Source organism: Sceloporus occidentalis, unplaced genomic scaffold (assembly GCF_023333645.1).
Source record: "Sceloporus occidentalis isolate IW3139 unplaced genomic scaffold, rSceOcc1.0.p SCAF_4, whole genome shotgun sequence".
NCBI lineage: Eukaryota > Metazoa > Chordata > Lepidosauria > Squamata > Phrynosomatidae > Sceloporus > Sceloporus occidentalis.
The window spans coordinates 142,446,271-142,468,505 of NW_028316984.1; the positions used below are offsets into that span (position 1 = coordinate 142,446,271).

At 40.4% G+C, this 22,235-nt stretch overlaps 1 protein-coding gene across 9 annotated transcripts in view; it reads right to left on the reverse strand.

Annotated features, from left to right (window-relative positions):
• NUMB (NUMB endocytic adaptor protein) overlaps positions 1 to 22,235 on the reverse strand; it is an 86,420-nt gene that overhangs the window by 25,112 nt on the left and 39,073 nt on the right. For 7 of the 9 annotated variants that reach the window (XM_089521830.1, XM_089521831.1, XM_089521837.1 and 4 more), the window contains one exon: positions 10,555 to 10,697. In XM_089521830.1, coding sequence (XP_089377956.1) covers positions 10,555 to 10,680 — 126 coding nt within the window. In that variant the 5' untranslated portion in view covers positions 10,681 to 10,697. Of the gene's footprint in view, positions 1 to 10,554; positions 10,698 to 13,031; positions 13,053 to 17,108; positions 17,181 to 22,235 lie in introns of those variants that run through there. The other 2 variants (XM_089521834.1, XM_089521832.1) reach the window with 2 other exon arrangements.

The window sequence follows — 22,235 nt, forward strand, 5'->3', positions numbered from 1 at the left end:
TGGGGCCAAAAATCCACTCAACAACCACAACAACAATACACAGGGCAGGAAAATAAAAAGGCACACATACAGATGGAGCCAAAAATCCACTCAACAACCACAACAACAATACACAGGGTAGGAAAATAAAAAGGCACACAGAGATGGGGCCAAGAACAATACAGGAGAGGAAGATATATGTTGGAAATGGCTACCTACCTCCTCCTTTTTCTTTTCATTTTCGGCGCCAAACAGCACCCGGAAATGGCCCTTTTCCCTCCCGCTCGCCCATGAGAGGCTTGAGCTCAGTGCTCCTCCTCCTCCTCCTCCTGGGAAGCCATACCTTCCCATTGGGACTGGCCAATGGTCAACTGGGGCTGGAAACAGCCCCGTCCCCAGCCTTTTCGTATTGGCCAGCCAGCCTCAAGGGAAGGAGCTGCTCTTTGTGAGCCGCGTGCGCACACACACACAAGCTCGGCAGGCAAGGAACTCCCGGGGGCTGTGGAGGCGGAGGAGGTGGGTGGATGGCTGGCCACATAAGCAGCCAAAGGCGCCGCCGCAGTTATGGCGGCGGCAGGACTGGCCTGGGGCCGGTCCGAAGGCCTCAGCGGGCCTGATCCAGCCCGTGGGCCGTAGGTTGCCGATGCCTGGTTTAATCTGTATTACTTCTTTAAAAAAAGTAGCTAAAAAGCAGTAATGACAGCAATCAAGGTCAGTTTTCTCTTTGTTTATCTGCTGCCATCAACAGACTCTGGGCATGGTAACAGTTTTGGGGGAAAAATTTTTAAGTCTGGAGGTAAAAATATACTGTACTATTCTTCAGCTTATCGTCACTCAGGAAAAACTAAAGTATTATAAGTCTTTAAAGTGCCTCAGTGCCTGCCTTCCAACCTGCATCAGAACACAATATTTTAGTTTCATGCATTCATGTGAAAGAGCACTGGACTTGCCTGTGGAATGTTTATTTTCAACAGTGGAAGGGGAAACATCCTATAGTAGGGTTTTCCTCCTCTTTGCTCTGATAGGCAGGGAAAAAACTTTGCAGAAGTAGCGGGGGGGACCCACAAAGTACTCAGTGCATGTTACAGCCAATAAATTAATAAGTGATATAGCATTCAAAACACAAAATATGAAAAACCAAAAAGGAATAAAGATTAAGAGACGAAGAACTTCTTCTCTATACATACCATTACAGAGAACAGAAAACCCGCAGTTCTGGGTGGGGAGGATATTTTCCCCTTCAGTGCTGAAAATAAACATCTCACAGGTGAGTCCTATGTTCTTTTGCCAGCAATGGAAGTGAAAACATCCTGTAATGGGACATACCCAAGTTCCTGACCAATGGGTGGGACGATGACACCATCTTACCCATCAAGGAGGATTGAAAAGATATGACTAGGTAGACAGACACCCTGAAATTAGTACATCTGATGTATATTTTCAGCGCTTGGTGAATGTCCAGAGTATTATTATTATTATTATTATTAAACTTTATTTCTATAGCGCTGTAATTATACACAGCGCTGTACAAAGTCGGTGAAATTAGGAGTAAATAAAAGCCTGCCCAAGGCGTACATTCTAAGATAATAACAATTAAAAGAGGAATAGATAAAATTACCATATAGATGTCAGGTCTCCTGCAAACTGAAAAAGGTTTCATTATAGATTTGCTGTGTATTGGGATCCAATGGTCTCAGACTCATTCCTGACCAGTTTCCCAGCTCCTGCTGAGGAAAAACATCCTCACAAAATGAAAATGCCACCACCCTGTTTCACTTTAGGAATTGTGTTCCCAGAACAATGAGCACTGTTAGCTTTGCTTCACATACAGCATATTATTGAAAGGTAAAAAAAGTTCAACTAATATTTGTGAAGGCCTCAGCATCTGGGAAGTATATCAGAAAAAGTCAAGCGCTTTAACAGCCTGAATGTGATCCTTGAATGACACATATGTCATATATGTATACATGTGTGGGTTAATGCTTGTGCTCTTCACTGTGCCAAGTAGCATGGAATATGACAGTACTTGGTAAAACATAGAGAAATCCAAGAAAATTGAATCCAGCAAGCACCAGTCTTTTCAGGTGACCATAAGATCTGTCCATGTGCACTGGGCAAGAGTCCATGATATTAGTCCAAGTGACATTAAAATAGAGTACTTCAGGACTGGAGGGCATCAATTGTCTATTATCACATCAAAGGCAGAGTCAAATATCCTGAAGAAGTTCAGCAACCATGATTGGGGGCAAAGGCCTTAGCCTTTGGGAATTATATCAAAAAGATTCTCTTTTGGTCTAAAATGCACTCAGGCAATCTGTCTTGATGAGAACCATTTCTACTAATGTGCCTATGACTTCTCTTTTGTATACTTTATGCAAAGGTGTCACTCAGCTCATTTTTCTTTTCCATCTCATTAATTACTGGTCTTCTCCCTGATTCCTGGCAGGTGTCAGATGACTGAAATTTTTCATATGCCAAAAAGGCCAAGACAAGCCTAAGTTCCACTGCTTTTGTCCTGCCCAAGCTCCTGATACTCTGTCCCACTGATGGATTAAGCAGTTCTGCCACTTTTACCTGAAATCATTTTACCACAAAACCTGGATATTCACATGAAAGCCTTGTTAACCAGCTCTTCCTAATCATCCAGTGCTAGCACCCCCAGACCCACTTCCAAAATGGAAGAACACTTTTCAAAGCTACTTTTTTCCACAACAAATTCAAATCCTCCCTACATCTCAGCTTCAGCAAGGATGGAAGTGAAGAAGGATTTCCAGGAGAAAGACATAGAGAGATTACAGAAATTTTAACTCTACTTTCAAAACAGATTTTTAAAATATAGCCACCTAGGACAGTGCTTTTTCAGTGATGCAATGAAAAGGAATTTTTTGTACCTCACTGGTTTCCATTCCATGCCATTAATTTCCTGTCTAGATATCCCAGATCTTCAATAAAAATTCTCCTTGAATAATAGTTTTGTATGACTGTGAGTCACTGAGATGAATCTGCTAAGACACACTACTGTCAGTTTCAAAGACCCTTTAAAATAAATCCATGAATCTCAGAACTAGTATGAATTCACAGACTTTGTAGAGGGGAAACCCCTTAATGCATATAAGTTATTTAGCCAGAGTACTAAACCACTGTACAGTTTGGGATGGAGGCCACAGAAAACACTTACTGGAATACAAGATAATATTACTGCAAATAACAGCATATGAGTAGGATGATACTCATTTCAACAAAATAAGCCAAATATTCTGTACTCTTTCTTTGTACTTACTAATTTAGTTAGGACAAGAGTGCACGCAGAGAAAAAAGGAGAAGAAAAATAGATGGTGACACATTTAAAGTAAAGTGGAACCTATGCTGCAGGCTAGGATTTTAAAATGGATGCAAGGCTGAAAAAACTGAAGATACTGCTATACAGACGATGTTTAAAGAACACCAATATGAAAACGATTCCCTGTCTCAGCTCAACAAGTACTGTATTTGTAATTTGCAGGCAGGCACCAAAACAAAATGCTTCAGAAGGCTAAGCAACAATGGATATACCATATATACTCGTCTATAAGTCTAAAAATTTATGCCCAAAAATTGACCCCAAAATCCTAAGTCAACTTATTTCTGGGTCACTATGGTAATGTAATAGCAGCTCTTTCAGATTTCCTCATGCAGTGCAGAGAGGGGGTTTATTTCTCTCTGGAGCCAAGCAGAAAGATTCCTGGGTGACTGATTGAGATCACTGTTTGTTCACGTGTCCCTTTCCCACCTGCGCATCTGGCTGAAACAAAGACTGAAACGATGAAGCAAAAAGCATCAATGAGTCTCTCTTGCCATACTGTGGGTGGGGCATGCGTTCCCTGCGACATGGTGCTTGGCTTCACAGCTGCTTTCGGTTTCGTTTCCCCAAAAACAAACCAGCGGGGTGGATTCTCAAAACTTTACTTAACTCAAACAGTCACAAACAAACAGAAACTTTCCGCAAACTGCATACAAGTCCCAAACCGGTTAGGTCAACCAAGCGGGTCCAGTATCTTCTCCTTCTAGGGGTCCACCGTGGGCGAGGCGAGGTCCCAAATGGATGCGGGCCACATGTGCTTTTCTAGGCGCTCCATCTCAGCCTTTTCTAGCAGAATGGGTCCCAGGCATTGTTCCCACTGAGCTCCGCTGGGTTTCCAAGGAGTATATGACTCCTTGTCACAACAGTCTACTGGCCACCTGTCTGTTTTTGAGTACCACCCTCACAGTCACCTTTGATAGGAACACAAGACATGGCCTTCTCAGTAGCTGCTCCTAGGCTAGAAAGGCCTCTCCTTGCTGTGGTTCTGTCAGTGAGTGAAGATTTTTCAATCAAACAGAATGTAGGGAACTGATTATTTTAAAGAAATAGCTTTGAAAGGAAGTTGTATTATTTAGCTATTTTAACTGGGGCTTTTTATATGTATATTTTGTATATTATTATCTTTGCCACAGCTGTTTTAATTTGTAAGTCATGCTGAGTTTTGATTCTCAGAAAAAAGGTAAATAGGATATAAATAAAATTGTTCTCAGAATACTACCTAGCCTGCCTTATCATACGTTACTGTTTCTCTTTTCTTCAATTGAGCAAGACTCCCACTTTTTTATTTAAGGGCAGTCAACTTCCTGCTACTTCTAGGTTCTCAGCATTTTATTAAGCCAGGCTTTATTATCTGTGGCCCTTATATGTACGTGAGACATTATGTTGGAGATACATGTTTTAAAGTGTCTGAAGTCATTGTGTAAACACATCTTATGACTTTTTATGATTTTTTTCATTTACACAGTTATCTGTGTAATGTTCCACTGAGGTTTATTAAACACAATGCCAACAGAAAGACACTGATGGGGGAGGAGACAACAATTTGTCACAGATCAGAAATTCAACATTTATTTGAACACTGTCATCTCTTTATACAACTGAAATTGTGCACTTGATGGACAAGAACAAACTGAGTGTTCTAAGTACATAAAAGCAAAAGGGGTTCATTTAAGTAAATGAAGTTTCTTTAAAGGAATAGTGAAATCAAGTATTTAAAAAGCTACATTTCCACTCCAAAATAAGGGGGGGAAAAAGTAACTTGGGGAAAAGAGTACTAAAGCTGACCCTGGAAAACTGACAAGAAATTTTACGGACTGTTCAGTCTTTAAGCAGCCATATTACAATGAATAATCTAGGAAGCAGTCAGTCTGTAATGGAAACATCCTGATTGAATCTACAGAATTAGCTTCCTTGGCGCAGGAAGTGTTCCATACACCCGTGTGTTCCATACATCTCTGACTGCTGGGGAGGGGAAGACAAAGGCTATCTGGCTTAAAATTTGGCACCTTACAAACAGCAGACTCATTTAAAAAGACCTTTGTCCATGATTATGAAGAGAAATATCACTGGTATTACCTGCAGATGATTCTAAGTGAGAGTGCCTCCAGTATCAATGGCATTAAGTATTTAGTGCAGGTCTCTATGCTCACCAAAAACTCATCTTTTTCTACACCTTGTCAATTCTACTAGCTATCTAAACTAATTTTCACATAACATTTCCTCCCTGCCACTACAGAACTCAGGAAAATGTTAATAATTACAACCACAATTTGCAACACAATAATGAAAAAAGCAATAAAATGCCTATTCTTTAAGATCCAACCCATACCCAAACATATGCAATGCTAGTAGAGGAGAAAAAAGCTGGGTGCAACTGTAAGTTACTATCATCATTGAGGCTATAATGCTGTTACCTGCTGCTAAAACTTTCTATGGTAGCAGCATAAATTATGTATAGACACAAATACATAAGGTGGACCCTTCTTAAAATTAGAGATGCTTCACTATGTTCATATCTTAACCTTATGTTACTTCTAGCAGCATTGTTAATATTGCATCCACTTGAACACCTGAAAATCACCATGTGATTTAGCATCACTCATTTGCATTTCCACCCCATTCATTTGCTAATGAAGCAGTTTGAGGACACACAAGGCAAGAGTAGGAGAACCATTCAAAATCATATTCTTGTTTTCTGGTGAACGTATAAAGACAGACAGAGAGTGGGTGGCATTTTGTTGGTTACTCCCAACCAGCGGAGACTCGTTTAATCAATTGTGGAATCCTGAATCAATAGAATTCAAAGATATAGCTGTGTTAGTTTGTAGAATCATTATGTAGAAAGATCTTGTAGCATCTTTGAGACTAACTGAAAGAACGAAGTTGGCAGCATGAACTTTTGTAGGCTGAAGTCTACTTCTTTAAATGCATCTGAGGAAGTAGACTTTAATCTACAAAAGCTCATGCTGCTGACTTCTTTCTTTCAATTAGTCACAAAAATGCTACAAAATCTCTCTACCTGCTGAGTCAATACATAGGTAAATCCCATTGATTCTATTGATCTACTCTAGTCAGGACTAAAAACAGCATTTATGTCTCTGAAGATGCCAGCCACAGATGCTGACAAAATGTCAGGAATAAACTCTTCCAGAACACGACCACATAGCCCAAAACCTCCACAAAAAACTATGGATTCTGGCCATAAAAGCTTACAACGTCAGCCTTTAAGTCAATTTGTACATATGCTTCAGTGAACCCCAGGAACAGGGAGGAATAGGCCACCCCTAATGGTGTAATCTTAGCATATCTCAGAAATAACTAATTAATTAACTCATTGAGTTACTGGTGTGTTGAATTATTCTCCTAATATAACCTAATTTGCTAGAGATTTAGGGATTGGTACAGTTTAGGTCCAGACTATCTGAAAAACTGTATCTCCTTCTGTCCATGTTTAAAGCCCTCCATGGGCTGGGCCCCTCCTTACTTATCAGACCTTATTTCTCCTCACCTTCCCACTCGGGCCCTCTGTTCTGGTAGTCAAGGTCTACTGTCCCAGCCCAGGATTTCCTCTGCCCCATCTCGGATTCGCCCCTTTTCACTCGCTGCCCCTCACTCCTGGAACCTTCTTCCCCCCCGAACAAGAGCCATCACTTTTTTATCCAGCTTCAAAACGGAGTTGAAGACCGTCCTGTTCAGAGAAGTGTTCCCAGGCCTTGCATAATTGTTGCTTGCCTCCCTGGATGAAGATTAACCATCCATTATGAAGCCAAGCCCTCCCTCCAGTCCATCTGCCTTGGTCCAGGCCTTGGAGATAGAGAGGAACTGCTGGACCTCATCCCCTTCCCCACCACTACTCCCTTCTCCTTTTGTGTGGTGTCATTTTAGATTGTAAGCCTGAGGGCAGGGAACCGTCTAATTAAAAAGACTGTACGTACAACACTGTGTAAATGTACAGCACTTTATAAATAAAGTTTAATAATAATAAGTATTACTCCCTCAAAATAACTTTTCTGTACTATCTTATAAGAAAGTGTGTTTTATCTTCCCACAATTTCGCAACCTTTTTCCATTTTTCATCATACACCCTCAGACAATTATCTATCTGGGGTTCCTGGGTAACTGAAACAATCTCCATACTATCTGGTTTATGCTGTGGGCTCTCCAAGACTTGAAGAGTACTGAGAAGCGAACCTAGTCACTTCAGATCAAGCAGGAGAGGATGGTCTCTGTAGCTGAAACTGTCTCAGAAGCAACCTGCGAGAAGATTTTGGAGACAGAAGCTAGGAAATGGAAACTGTCTTTATCTTTGGCATTATCCTGCTTCTTGTGCTTGTTATGTTTAGCTAATGACTCCATTTCTGCTATTAAGGATCAACTAGGAGCCCAAGGATTTGGTCACATGGCCCAACTGTTGGTCTTCAGCATGGCAGAGATGGACTCTGCAAGCAAACAGCAAAATGAATGAAGGAGCAAGCCACAGATAGCGTGATGGAAGTAGATTTAGAAGCACTCTCTACCAATTCCATACTAACCAATGTGAAAGGCTTAACAGGTAACAACTGAGACCTGAGAGCCTGTTCATACAAGAGTGCTTTCAAATGCAACTTTCTATTCCTCCTCGCCTGAGGTGTAAAGGTGGTACAATGGGCACAGGAGGAAATTACATGACCTTCAACAAGGCAGAGAGGATACGTCAGGTGTCCATCTCTTTCTGGGTTCTTAGCTCCATAAGGGACACACTTATGAAAGGATGTCAGCAGGAAAAGAAGCCCTGAGGGCATGGCCTTGAATGCCATTGCCACAACCACCACCAAACTACTGGGTGTATTCCAAGGACTGAATGGACTTCAGAAGGCCTGATGAAATAAAGAGTTAAACTGAAGACTGATCCGAAAACTATTGCTCCCACTGATGATACACAGTGGTTTGCCCCTCCAGCAAATTAAAGTCCTCAGACACAGTTTCCAGACTCAGTTCACATCAGATGGAATGAGAAGCCCTGTCCCCCAAAATTCAAGATTCACTAAATTCTGTAAGCCTGTGGGGCAAACCATCTTAACAAATTTCTCAACCCTGTAGGAACAGTTTGCTACTGCCAAATAAAAGTTCACAAGCAAGTAAGCTGACAGCAACATTCTGCCTCAGACACACATCAGGTCATCCTGTCTGCTCCATAGTTCCAGGGTATGCCTTCCCACATTGTTGAGCCATAGATACATTTGTATCATAGTCTTCAGGGTAGCCATGTTGTTTCCTTGGTGTGCAGTGTGAAGTCCCCTCCCCCAAAACTGTCCTGGGGTTTTCGAGTACCACTAGACCATCTCAGCTCAGACAGGGAGACTAGTGAGGAGTGAGGTAGATGGCATACTAGCAGCATACTGTGCTTCTTTGTTTGACCCAGTAGAAGGTACAGTGGGTGGTCCTCCTTATAGGCGGGGGCTTGCCTTCTGCAGCTTTGAGCTCACGCAGAAGGCAAACCCAGGCAGAAATAATGGGGCGCATATTCACACGCACGCCCCATGTGCCACTGCAAGCACACGCCCCATTATTTCCTATGGGGCTTGAGCATATGCTGTTTTCCCCATACACGGGGGAGGGGTCCAGAACGGATCTCCCACGTATGGGGAGGGCAGACTGTACAAGCAAAACTGGTGCAAGGTGGACTAGTTTCTTTGAGAGAGAGAGGTGTAATTCTTATGGATGATGTCAACAACACCCTTCCCAGCTCTGCAGTCTTGGTTGATACCTGCCAAGATAAAAGAGGGACAGGTCCATCATGCCTAACTTATCTACCGAGATCTCAATAATACATAATCCCTTCAACCCACGGTCAGGTTATGAATCGTAATTCTTCTGTGGACTGACCTGATATTCAACAGCAGCACTAACAGACTAGAGGGTTGACTGACAAGAATATAAGAAAAGGAATTTTGAACATCTGTTCTGCCTTTTCCTTAGCTGACATGAAAATTTTTGGATGATGCTAAATTCTAGAAATTGGGAAATTAATTTATTGCCATCAACACAAAAAATTGAAATTAGTTAAATTATCATTGATTATGTTTTAAATGTTAGTTTCCAAAACATTTTGTGTGATTTACAGGGAATGTCATGAGAGGGATGCATTTTGTTGTTGGCACTTTCAAAATTGCTCTTTTTGGATGATGTTGAAGTTTAATAAGGATTAACATGTTAATTTAATCTAGAACAGTACTAGTCAAAGTGGTAGTGTGTGGACTGGTTCAAGACTGCATGGGAGACACTTCTCTGCTCTAGCACTCACGTTGTGGAATTCCTTCCTCTTGGAAGCTTGACTGGAATTGTCACTGGCTTCATTGATACTGGCTTCATTTTGGCACAAAGTTAAAACATGACCTTTTTTAAACCCTCCGGAGTCTGAATATTTTTGCCTACTTCTGCACTGGTGCATAGTTTTAAACTATTTCAATGGTTTTAAGCTGTTAAATTGTTTAATATGCTTTCATACTGTTTGAATTACAAAACTGCAAAAATTGATTTGATCTCTGTACTTGTCCTGATACCTTGTGATATAGGGCAAGATATAAATATTTTAATAATTAAACATCCAGCAGCATAAAAAAAACCAGTTAACCACTGAAGAGCACGATTAGCTATTGAAACCAAGAATAAGCATTTTAACACTGTTCTGAGTGTGAATCACACATTTTGCTTTAGCTAGCAAGTTTCTACAATGAACTCTGCATTAACACTGCATTTCTGACTAACATAGAATGCATGCAAAATCCTGTAACATTTCGTGTAATTTGGTAAAATGTTTAATTACTCTGCTTAATTAGTTGAGGACCATAAATGATGCTCCAAGTAGCGGGACAAATTTAAGCAGTATTTTTAATTTGAAAAAGGTTATAGTCTTAGCCAGATGAATTCCCATTTTCTATGTGATAAATCCATCTAAGATGTCTACTGTAATGAAGTATGCATTTTCTACAGGACTACTGCTTTATTGTTATGTAAATTGATACTGTTTTAATCTGTCTACCAATTAAAACTAATATCATTAATTAACTAAGATTTCTTTTATCAGCTGAAATAACCAGCTGCAATGATTATTTATTTATGCACTGCTACGACGCAAGAAAAAGAGTAGACAGATGAATAATACAACTTGTTTGATACAAATTAAAGGGGAGGGCTACTAAATAACTGCACAAACAATTTAAAAGTTCATTATGGTTTTTCTAAAAAGACATTACCTTGACTGGGAAGCTGCATTTCCCAGTCCGAACCCCTTCTTCATCTGTTTGCCACTGGTGTGGCCTACTGGCTTCAGGGACATAGACATCTTTCTTTCTCCTAAAACTCTGCCGTAATTTATTCATTGCTCAGTTCTTGTGCCCTGCAAGGAAAACAAAAACCAGTTTAGACAAATGAAATTTTCTCTAGTGTACTGAAGATCATGAACCAATAATTAATCAATCTAACACAGTTACATTTGAAGGCTTGCAGCCATAGACGTTTCCAATAGACTCAGCAACCCTAAATGCTACTGTGTTTCTCCAAAAATAAGACACTGCCTTATATTTATTTTTCATCAAGAAGACACACTATGGCTTATTTTCAGGGGATGTCTTATTTTTATTACATATGATACAACAATGTACATTTATTCAAATATAGTTAAGTCGTCTTCCTCTGAAACATTGTCATAACTCTCCAAACCCAAAATTCCATCCTGAATTTCTTGTGACTCCATTTCCTTTAGAACCATTGCCTCCAATCCTTCCGCTGGGCCTATCACTATGTCATATTTTCAGGGTATGGCTTATATTGCGCAAATGCTTAGAAATCCTGCTACGGCTTATTTTATGGGCATGCCTTATTTTCGGGGAAACAGGGTAGTTCAAGACTTACATGACTGAATGGTGTTTTTAAAAAACAAATGCCTCTCCATCTAAACTAATGGCTCAGTAACATCTCAGAAGGAAAAATACAAGCAGTGCAACATGTTTCAATTATCAGTTTAAAGAGACAAAAAGGATTCTTTAAAACTGACAGATTTATTTCAGCATAAGATTTTGTGGTTTATAATCCACTTTTTCTGATGTCTGATGAAGTACAATATATAAGGCACAAGAGTATTTTGCATAGAGATTGTCTTGTTGCCCTAAAGTGCAGAGAGGCACTGCTGGCAAGAATGACATGCATTAAGTCAGAAAACGAGTAAGTGAGCAAATCTGATGTTGTGAATGACACTGTATTACTTGTAACAGTACTGTCACAGTAAGTGTGGAGACACATCAATACAAGATAATGGGACACAAATTTGACAACAGAAATGACAACACAAAAGAACCAGCATCAAAATACATCAGCCTGCCAATACATTCTACCACTGTTTTTGTGGGGGATTTTGGGCTATGAGGCCAGTGCGCAAGCAGCTAGGGCTGGCATCCTCAAAGAATGCCATTTCACTGAAGATGCCAGCCACAGCTGCTGGCAAAACGTCAGGAATACACTCATCTAGAACATGGCGTCACAGCCCGAAAAATCCACAAAAAACTATGGATGCGAGCCATGAAAGCCTTTGACTTCACATTCTACAAAGTGGTGATTGAAGGCTGAAAACTGCTTTAACATTTTAGAGGAAAGCAACTGCCTACTGTATAGATGTCACAACATTTCCGGTAGCCAAGGCCTTTGAAGGCTTATGAACAGAGTTAATAATGCACCTGCCATTTGGATATCCTATTCCAATGAATATGTAGCTGTGATCCATATAAATAAATGCAGCTTTTACACAATACATACAGCTGTTTCACACATTCAAATTATTAATAATCAAGTCTTCGTTTGGCTTTTCTCTCCAAACAAATGAAAGGATGATCTGCTAGACACAGAAATTGAGACAGTGAACCCAGCTATGTCTATTTTTACCTATGCTACTGTTATAAGAATGAGCAATTATGCCAAACAAACCTATACATTTAAGTTTTATGTTGTTTTCATTCATGAGCAAACGTAACAGCACTTAAAACATCCAAAACTGCATTTTTAAATAAAAACATACTCAATCTTTTAAGCATGCACAACAAAAAAATAAAATGTAATGGGAAAACAACTTCCCACTATGTGAGTGAGCTGCAACAAGCCCAAGGGATCACACATCCTGTCCTCTTTCATGAATTAAAACAAAGTGATGGGATGCATCCTTTCCTTGTTTTAAACTAACCACAGATAACCATGATATATGAACTACTAGAAATTACAGTTTATCTAGATAGTGGAATCAGAAAAAACATCATTTAATCCTGGCTTGTTCTCACTGCATTGAACAAACCACAGATTGAAATTAGATGTTGGGAGAGAATCATGGTAAAATTGGGAGTCAAAGCTCCTAATCTCCTCCTTGCAAAATAAGATAAGAAGGAAAGAGAATATGCAAATACAAGGCTCAGGATGGCTTATCTCCACTAAACTACTTTTACTTGTTACAACTAAATTTGGTCTCAATTGTATCTAAAATGCAGTATGCCCTCTTCCTAATTTTCAGAATGAAAGCCAGCCCACCAACCTTCTCTAGTGTTCACTATTTTTCACAAAGAAACAAAAAGTAAAAAAGCAACTACTATGTCCCAAACAAAAGGAAGAACAAGAAAATGGTAAAGCCACTGCCCTGAGAAGATAGCAAAATGCTAACAAGGGACAGAGAAAAAGCAAAACTGCTCAGTACCTTCTTTGCTTTGGTCTCTTCGCAAAAGGAAAGCAGTATTAAACCTGGGGAAAATGGAGCAGATGATGTAGTATGGGAAATGGAACACAGAATAGGTAAAGATGTAACAGAGAAATACCTGACTACTCTAAGTGCATTCAAATCTCCAGGGCCAGATGAACTACATCCAAGAGTATTAAAAGAACTGGCAGAAGTCAACTCAGAACCACTGTCAATAAGCTTCAAAAAGCAGGTTCTTTTAAAGCCTCAGGGGTGGCGTAACAAGTGCACCACTGGTGCACTTGTTACGTAAGCATCGAGCCGCACGGCGTTACGTAACAATGGCGGCACCCATGTATACAGGGCACCACCATTGTTACAGTGCTGCGCTGTACTATGATTAGGGACCGTGCAGTTGCTGCATGCTCCCTTAACCCTAGTATGGCACCAGCACGATGCTTTAGCGCCATCTGTACCACACCTTTGTTAGAGCCACAAGAATAGTAGGTGAAGGGAATGCTGTAGATGTAGCAGTTCCTGAATTCAGTAAGGTCTTCAACAAAGCCCCCCATGACATTCTTGCAAATAAGCTAGTACAATCGACTCTTACTATCTGCAGGTTTGCCATCGATGAATTGGAGCATCCATGGATAGCCCCATCCTATTCTCCTCGATGGTAAATGCACACAACCACACCAACATGGCCATGCCACCACTGAACGTCATGTCACGCCACTAATGAAAACAACAAAGACTTGAGGTTCTGAGGATTTGGAATTGTGGAAGGTTGATGAGCAACAGCAATAATGTCCCTGACAGCAATGGCAAGGAGGGTAATGAACAATCATGAGGTGTCATGAGGTTGAGGGTGTTGACATCATGACACCTGACCTGGGCTCAGTACAGGGTGAGGAGATCTGGTCAGCCTGGAAATTGAACTTGGACCCCTCCCCCACAAGACAGGTGAAGAAGAGAGGCAAACTATGACTTCCTTGGCCACCACAGGCTGATCAGGATGCAAGCTGCTCTGTTCCAATGAAGCTTGGCTATTTCCCTGGTGAGAAAAGGTAAGGAAGGAAAAGCATGCATGGCAATCCATGTACCTAACACTTTGTAAACCACTTAGGGAATGCTTAAGTGCACTGATAAGCGGTATAGAAACATACTTGCTATTGCTATTTGCTAATCCCTCTACAATGAAACAAGAAGGGATCTTCACACAACCTCCCCCCCCCCCCCCCCCGCCACAAACCAATGAGTCAGGAACAAAACTCCTTGCACGGAGCTTTGTTTTGGAGGAGTTCCAGAACCAGAGTGTGCCAGTAATGGAATCATAGAATCAGAGAATCGTAGAGTTGGAAGAGACCACAAGGGCCATCCAGTCCAACCCCCCTGCCATGCAGGAAATCTCAATCAAAGCATACCCGAAAGTGGCTCCTTTTCATCCTGAAGAGAAGTGACCAGTGGGGTCCCACAGGGTTCTGTCCTGGGCCCAGTGCTATTTAACATCTTTATCAATTTCTACATTCCACGTATGAGATTCATCCCACCAGGTTTCAGTGATGCCTATTATATCATATTTGCTTTGTTGTACTAGGAGTTCAAATTCAACTTGCTTATTTCCCATTCTCTGTGCATTGGTGTAGAGACATCGCAGACCATGGGTCCCCTTTACTTGCTGCCTGTGCAAGTTTTTTGCCTCCCACTGTTGGGTCCTTGCACTATTTGTCTTGTTTCCTCTATGACAGTTTGACTATTTTCTCCAGCCCTTTTGCCTTCCTTAATATTGTTTCCCTCGGTACCAGAACCTCGGGATGGAGCATCTAGTCATGCAACTCCCCATGCCATCACTGAAGTATCTGTTGTGACGAGCACATGAAACTGAGAGAGAAAGACATGCTGCTCTAGATGTAGGCTGCCTCCAACCATCACTGAATAGAATGTTTTCTTTTAAATTAGCCATGACAGAATCCTGCCTGCTCCTCAGACAAAAGATTTTCTGAGTCCACCCAAGTCTCAAGTTTATCCAGTAAATGCCTTACATAAAGCTTACTAATCACATCCAGAAAGCTAATTGGACTATAATTCTTAGGATCAGATCTAGAGCCCTTCTTGTATATGGAACACTACTGCCATTGGTCAATCATTGGGGAAATTTCCAGTTCTGTCAATACACGTACACAAGGTGGCTAATGCCGGTATCCACCAATCAGCTTGCTGTATTAGAAAATCAGGTGGTATTCCATTCATACCAGGTGCTTCCTCTATTTTAAGTCTTTTAATTAATGACAATTTCATCACAGGAAACTGGAGGCCAATCTGGTAAAGTATGATCTTCTTCTGATGGAGATCGTGATCTTGCTGTTTTATCATAAAAGATGGAGCAAAAATGCCTCTCCCATTCATCTGTAGAAATTATATTGTCCATATAAGGATCCTAAGAGTATTGTATAACAGAAAGGAAATGCCAGAATTTGGATCTGTCATTGCATACCAAAGATTGTTCCAACATGGGCCACTGTGTTAGACAATAAGCATATTTCTTCTTTCAGATCAACTTTTTATAAAGTTTCTGCAATTCTACAAAGGAGCTTGGAAGCGGAATAACATTTCGATTCTTAAGGGTTTGGGGCTACCTTTGTAGCTCCTTTTTTGTTTGTCTGCATTCATCATTAAATCATAGGTTGAAATTTCTAGATTTGCTCAGGTTCCTGTTCTGTTGTGCTTCATGAAATAAAAGAGGTTGGAAAGCAGAGATTTGGGAGCAGCAATTAATTGCCTCTTCAGCATCATTTGATTGTAGTATGTGTCTTTCAATTTTAAAAGTTGTTCAAATTTCAGCAAAGAGTCTAAGATTTACATTTGCTCATTTTATACAGCGTTTGGAAGCTACTTGAGTTGAGAACACCAGATTGGGACTATTCTTAACCTTTCCTGGGCAGTCAACCTGGAGTATTGAGTTCATGATCAGAAGTTGGATAGGAGTCTATCTTGAAAAATTAAATCTGCCTCAGCTGCGCTGATGTGACAGCCATCAGGTTGAAGAAAGCAAAAAGGTGATACCCTAAACCTAAAAACAACAGATTTGAAAGCATGTTTTGCTTTCAAACATGACAGCCATCAGGACAGTACAGTTGTCCATTAATGGATCTAGATCATCCATGTAAATAGCTGTGTTTAGCCCTAGTAAACCTACTGAACAAAATCAATCTCTCCGATGTACCTATATCATGTAGGTCTAACTCTGTTTTGTGAACAGCCCAGAAAGCTTTAGTTTTTTAACAGGTTGATAAATAAATGCCCTACCTGCCTTTAGCGGGGGCAAAACATTGTCCAATGAATGATCATAAGCTTTGCACCCAGGTTCCATTCCTGGCACTGATGGGAATGACGTCAGGTTGGGAACCTGGGAGTGACTGCCAGTCAGCAAAGATTAGATTAGACAGACACTATCAGGTAGCATTCTGTATACTTTGTAAAAATTAAGACTTTATGGTATAATAAATATTTCAAGACCAAAACTAGAACTATTTGGATTTTTTAAGAAAAGGTATAAATAACCAATGACCAATAAAGAACAAATTAATTGTAGTCATTTTTTAAAATAATGTACATAAGTAATAAGTAAAAATACAGCTGCATGAAGTTTTAACCGCTTTATAACATTACTGAGAGGCAGCTAAAATGCAGGAGTCTAGGGAAATCCCAATTAAGTTATGAGATATCAACAGAGACAGTTCTCTAAGAATTGCTTTGCCATTTAATAATCAGATTCATTGGTCTCAACTAAGCAAAATTTGTACCTAACAAGGATTATAATACAGTCTCGTACATTTTTGTTTTTGTTCATTAGAAGTAAATACTAAACATTCTCTTGCTTTATGAATTCTTAATTACAAATTGTCCTATACCTGTTACCATGATTGGCCCAACTCTTGCAAATTAAATAACATAAAGCTATATAGCTAGTGAAGGAACCATTTCAGCAAAGCACAGCAACTCAAAGATTCATTATTACTGTTTCTTTTAAGCAGATAGGGATAAACCCTTCCTGAAGAAGGCATTAATTCCTTCCCTTAACCAAAGCCATCATCTCACCTGATCAGATTTGATCAACCAGGAAGGGCCAGAGTTCAGTAAACAGGTGGTCCCCTCTCTGCTCCACACACCCTGTCCACATCTTGAATATCACAAGCTGAAAGGAATATCATGTAACAGGATATATGGCTGCCAAAGTTACATCAGTTTGTCTTGTCAACTTGTCAGAATCCAAGTCAAAGTAATTTTGAGTAACATGAAGAGTCCCAACCACAAACCAGCAACTGCCCTAGTCTCCTGGAGCTCCAGCCTTACAAGTTCTGAAAAGCAGGTGTATTCTCTTCAGACGATTTCTAATACATGATAACTGGATTTGTCCTGGGTTGTCTGCCAGTGGTACCTGAGCCATCATCCCTCTTCTTTCACCATCCTCCATCCCCTGTTAAACTACAGAGCTGATCTGGTTGTATCAAAGACTACCAAGGACTGAGGAATATCAATTGCCCACACCATTTCTATATTCCACTGATACTGACCATTTTTATATTCTTTCAACAATACCACCATCAGTACCATTCAGGAAATCATTTCCATCTATCAGGCATCTGGGAGAGTGCATAATCTCTACAGAAGTCCACATCAGCAAGCAATCTAAACTAATTAGGCAATGATCCATATAAACTATTTTATTTAAATGTCACATTTCTCCTAATATGGAACCCAAAGTATTTTACACTGTAGGTTAAAATAGAATAGGTAAAACAATCTGTGGAACAAAATTTTAAAAGCATGTGACAATTCTATTAAATCATTAATTTTAAAGTTAAAAACATTTTAAAATAATACATGTTTAAAACAACACACCCACCACTATAAATCCTTCTATTCCAACCAGTTGAAGGCTGAAGTGCTTTTTAAAGAAGGTCTTTGCCTGCCAGCAAAAGCCAACTAAGCATTTTTTGGAAGTGGATTCCGTAGCCTAGAAGCAACTACCAAGACGACTCTCTCCCATTTCTTCACTAGACATGCCTGAGTGCGGTGAGATGGAGAGAAAGCCCTTCTTCAAAAGTCATAAGGCTTGGGCAAACTCATATAAGAAATCGAGGGCTTTCAGACAGTCCAGATCTAAGCCATACAGGGCTTTATAGATCATAACCAATACTCTGAACTGTGCCAATAAACAGATGTGTAACCAGTTAAGTGTAGACAATTAGGTTGTTTCAGCAAGAAAGTTATATGTACCCTATAACCACCCCTGGGCATCAGTCTAGCTGCAGCATTCTGAACCTGCTGAAGTTTCTAAACAGCTGCCATTGGCCCTAGTAAACCAGAGGGGTTGCTTAGCTCCATTCCATGAGAGGCGATGCTCAGGGACAATTGTGCTTACTCTCCAAGTAATTTCTCCCTTCCAGAGATCAGCCAGGGCTTCAACAGGAAACTCCCCAAGAACCATCAAGAATCCAGTCATCTTAATCGCCCCAGCCCCACCCTTGCAGATACTTCCAAATTCTAGTGAATCCAAACCACTCCATCTACTGATCACTCAATAACAACAGAATTATGGAATGGTCCTTTATGCTGAGATCACCATTATGCCACCCAGCACAGAAAACTACCCAGTAATTCAACTGTGACCTGCATCATGAGTGGCATCAAATACTATTTAGGACAGGCCCATAGTCATCATAGGGGACATGAAGTCCTGAGCTGCTCCTGTCTTAGTGGTCTCACCATGAATATTGAAGACCTCCAATTCAACAAGCTGATCAGATTCCAACACCACCATCAATTCTGCCAGGTGAAGAAGGGAGGCTGTTGAACAGCAGGGGGTGAGGTGTAATACCAACAGAATCCCTCTTCTGTACTATAGCCATCCAGCGTCAAATACACACACTCCATCCCAGTTGACTGCAGGACAAGGCAGTCAACTGGGTGGAGGAGCAGACTGAATCCTGACAGATCATTGCCAACTCCATTTCCTCATCTCCCAGGCCTCACCTGCTGTTGCACAGAGAACACAGGCAGCCAAAACTGGAAGAGAATAACTCCACCACTCCCAATTTCATCCAAGCCAGGTCTCTGTAATACAATTCAATTCATCTGTCTATGAGAAGAGTCACACATAGCTCCTGGATCTTAAAGCTTAAGAGTTTTTCATTTGCTGTTGGCTTGCCACTCTCAGTGCATGTTACCACTACCTAGGTAGAGTAGGGCGAATTAAAATTTGTGGTCCACAAAACATGCTCCATCCTGATGTAAAGCTACATTCAAGTAACATCAGGCATCAGAACTAGACAAGATGCTATATGTGTATATCACTATTAATATCTAGTAACTGTTCCCATGTTACTTCTTCAGGGCAGCAGACCTGTATGGATGCATCTGAGAAGAGCTTTCTGTTTATAAAACTTTACTGAAAACACTAAGATGAACATAAATCCAACATGAATTAAAGCAAATGCCAGTGTTTATGAACACATGCCAGTGTTTTTCCCCCTCAGATATCCTATCTTCCTTCTAGCAAACTGCACTATCCCAACAATTTCAAGTATTCAAAAGTAGACTGCCAACATCCTGTATTATACTAAGAGTTTCAAGGCTGCTTGCCAAAGCAGGCATTTCCACTCATGAAGATTCTTAGTTGTTACCTGGAATGCCTTACATGTTCCAGTGACAGGAAGTTTATAGCACAAGATGGACTAAAAATCAGCTGGAAGTGTTTTGAACTCTGCAGTGCTGCTGCTATTGCAACAAAAAAAACCAGTAAGGCTAAAGTACGGTTGGAGACAAATGGTCATCACTGTTTGATTAACTGCTGTGTGATTGTTAAGATTATCCTCTCAAGTTATACAATTACTTGAACTGTTACAGTCTGGTACCTGTAAATTAAATGACTACAAATAATTGTTATGAGCATTTTAACAGTACAGATGTTTAGACTTATTTGTTTTAATAGCATGCCAGGAAATCTTCTCAAAACTTTAGTACTTTAACAAGTTAAGATACATGCATTCATCTGTTGAGATCAGATATATTCCATGTGAAAGCAAATTTATCAAACAGCATTTAGTGAAAGCTTCTAAAACAGTATGCTGCTCAGAGACCAGACTGCTTCACTGAAAACTGTTAACGTGGTTGCCAAACAGCTCAGACCAAAGGCTTCAGAGAAACAAGATGAACTTGCAGTTTTTCCACTGGTTTTTAATTAATCAGTAGCACATGTCATGACTTGTTATCTGAGAGGAAGGGATACAACACCAGATAAACTCCATAGCAGAGACAATGGCACTGGCATCCTACAAGTAAAACTGAGAATGTTGTTTTATAATGGTGATGGGCATATGCGATTGAGATTTTTATCAACACTTTGAACATGAGGTATTATGTTCAAATGGAGCACCATTGTTAGCCCCAAAGGGAGCAGACCCAATTAAATCAATGGAACATGTGTAAGCAATGATTAACATATTCATTTCAGTGGATCTAATTTGGAAGAAACTGATCAGATGTGTGCTTTTGAAGCATTCCTTTTTTCCTACTCAGCTAGGGAAAAGGCAGGAGCAGATTGGGGAACTCTTGTGATTTCCAGTATCTTCCTTTTTGTCCTGGGCTGCACTGAGAGGGAAAAAAGCAATGGCAGAGGCCTTCTATCACTAGCTACTACAAGTCCAAGACACACTGCAGAAATAATCCAGTTTGAGACCACTTTAATTGCCCTGGCTCAGTGCTAGGGAATTCAGGGAACTGTAATTCTGTGAGACATTTAGCCTTCTCTGTCAGAGAACTCTAGTGCCACAATAAAGTACAATTCCTAGAACTCCCTAGCACTGAGCCAGGGCAGTTCATGCAGTCTCAAACTGGATTATTTCTACAGTGTGTTTTGGTCTCTTGAGAAATCACAAAGTACAGAGGCTACAGACACACACACACACACACCCCAAATTATTCTAGCAAGCAATCTAGTAAAGTGCTAACCAAAGCTGACCAAACAGCTCCTCTTCATCCTGGAGAGAAGTGACCAGTGGGGTGCCATAGGGTTCTGTCCTGGGCCTAGTGCTATTCAACATCTTTATAAATGACTTGGATGATGTAATAGAAGACAGGCTTATCAAGTTTACAGATGACACCAAATTAGGAGGGGTCGCTAATACCCCAGAGAACAGGGTCAGAATTTTAAAAAGACCTCAACAGATTCAAGAGCTGGACCAAAACTAACAAAATGAATTTCAACAGGGAGAAATGTACGGTATTACAATTAAAAAGAAAAAATTAAATATACAGATACAGTATGTGTGACACCTAGCTTGACAAGAGAACATGTGAAAGAGATCTAAGAGTTTTACTAGAACACAAGGTAAACATGAGTCAACAGTGTGATGTGGTAGGCAAAAAGGCAATATGATTCTAGGCTATATCAACAGTAGTAGTGTCTCTAGATTGAAGGAAATAAAACAGTGGACCATTGGTATCCACTGGGGTTTGGTTCAAGGACACACACACCCGTGGACAGTAAAATCCGTGGATGCTCAAGTCTCATTAAATACAATGGTGTAGTAAAATGGAGAAATCAAGGTTTGTTTTTTGGAATGTGTACTTTTTTGAATATTTCCAAACTGTGGATAACGAATCCATGGATACAAAGGGCGTACTGTAGTACCATACTATTCTGCTTTGGTCAGAACTCATTTGGAATACTGTGTCCAGTTTTGGGCACCACAATTCAAGACGGATATTGACAAGCTGGAATGTGTCTAGAGGAGGGCAGCCAAAACTGGAGAAAGTTCTGGAAACCAGGCCCTATGAGTAGCAGTTTAAACAGCTGAGACAGTTAAGAGATGACATGGTAGCCCTGTTTAAATATTTGAAGGATGTCATATTGAAGATCGAGCAGGATTGTTTTCTTCTGCTGCTGCTGAGATTAAGAAACAGAGCAATGGCTTCAAGCTAAAGGAAAGGTTCCACTTAAACATTAAGAACTTCCTGACAGTATGAGCTGTTTAACAGTGGAATGCACTGCTTTGGAGTGTGGCAATGGCCTGTTACAGACAGCCAAAATAAAGCTGCTTCAAGTCACAGTGGAGGTATGGTGTTTCAATGATGCATGCGTCCTAAGAATCCAGAAGCCACACCAAAGCCACACTCCAGTCCTTAGGGCTGGAGCGTGGCTTTGGTGCAACTTCTGGACTT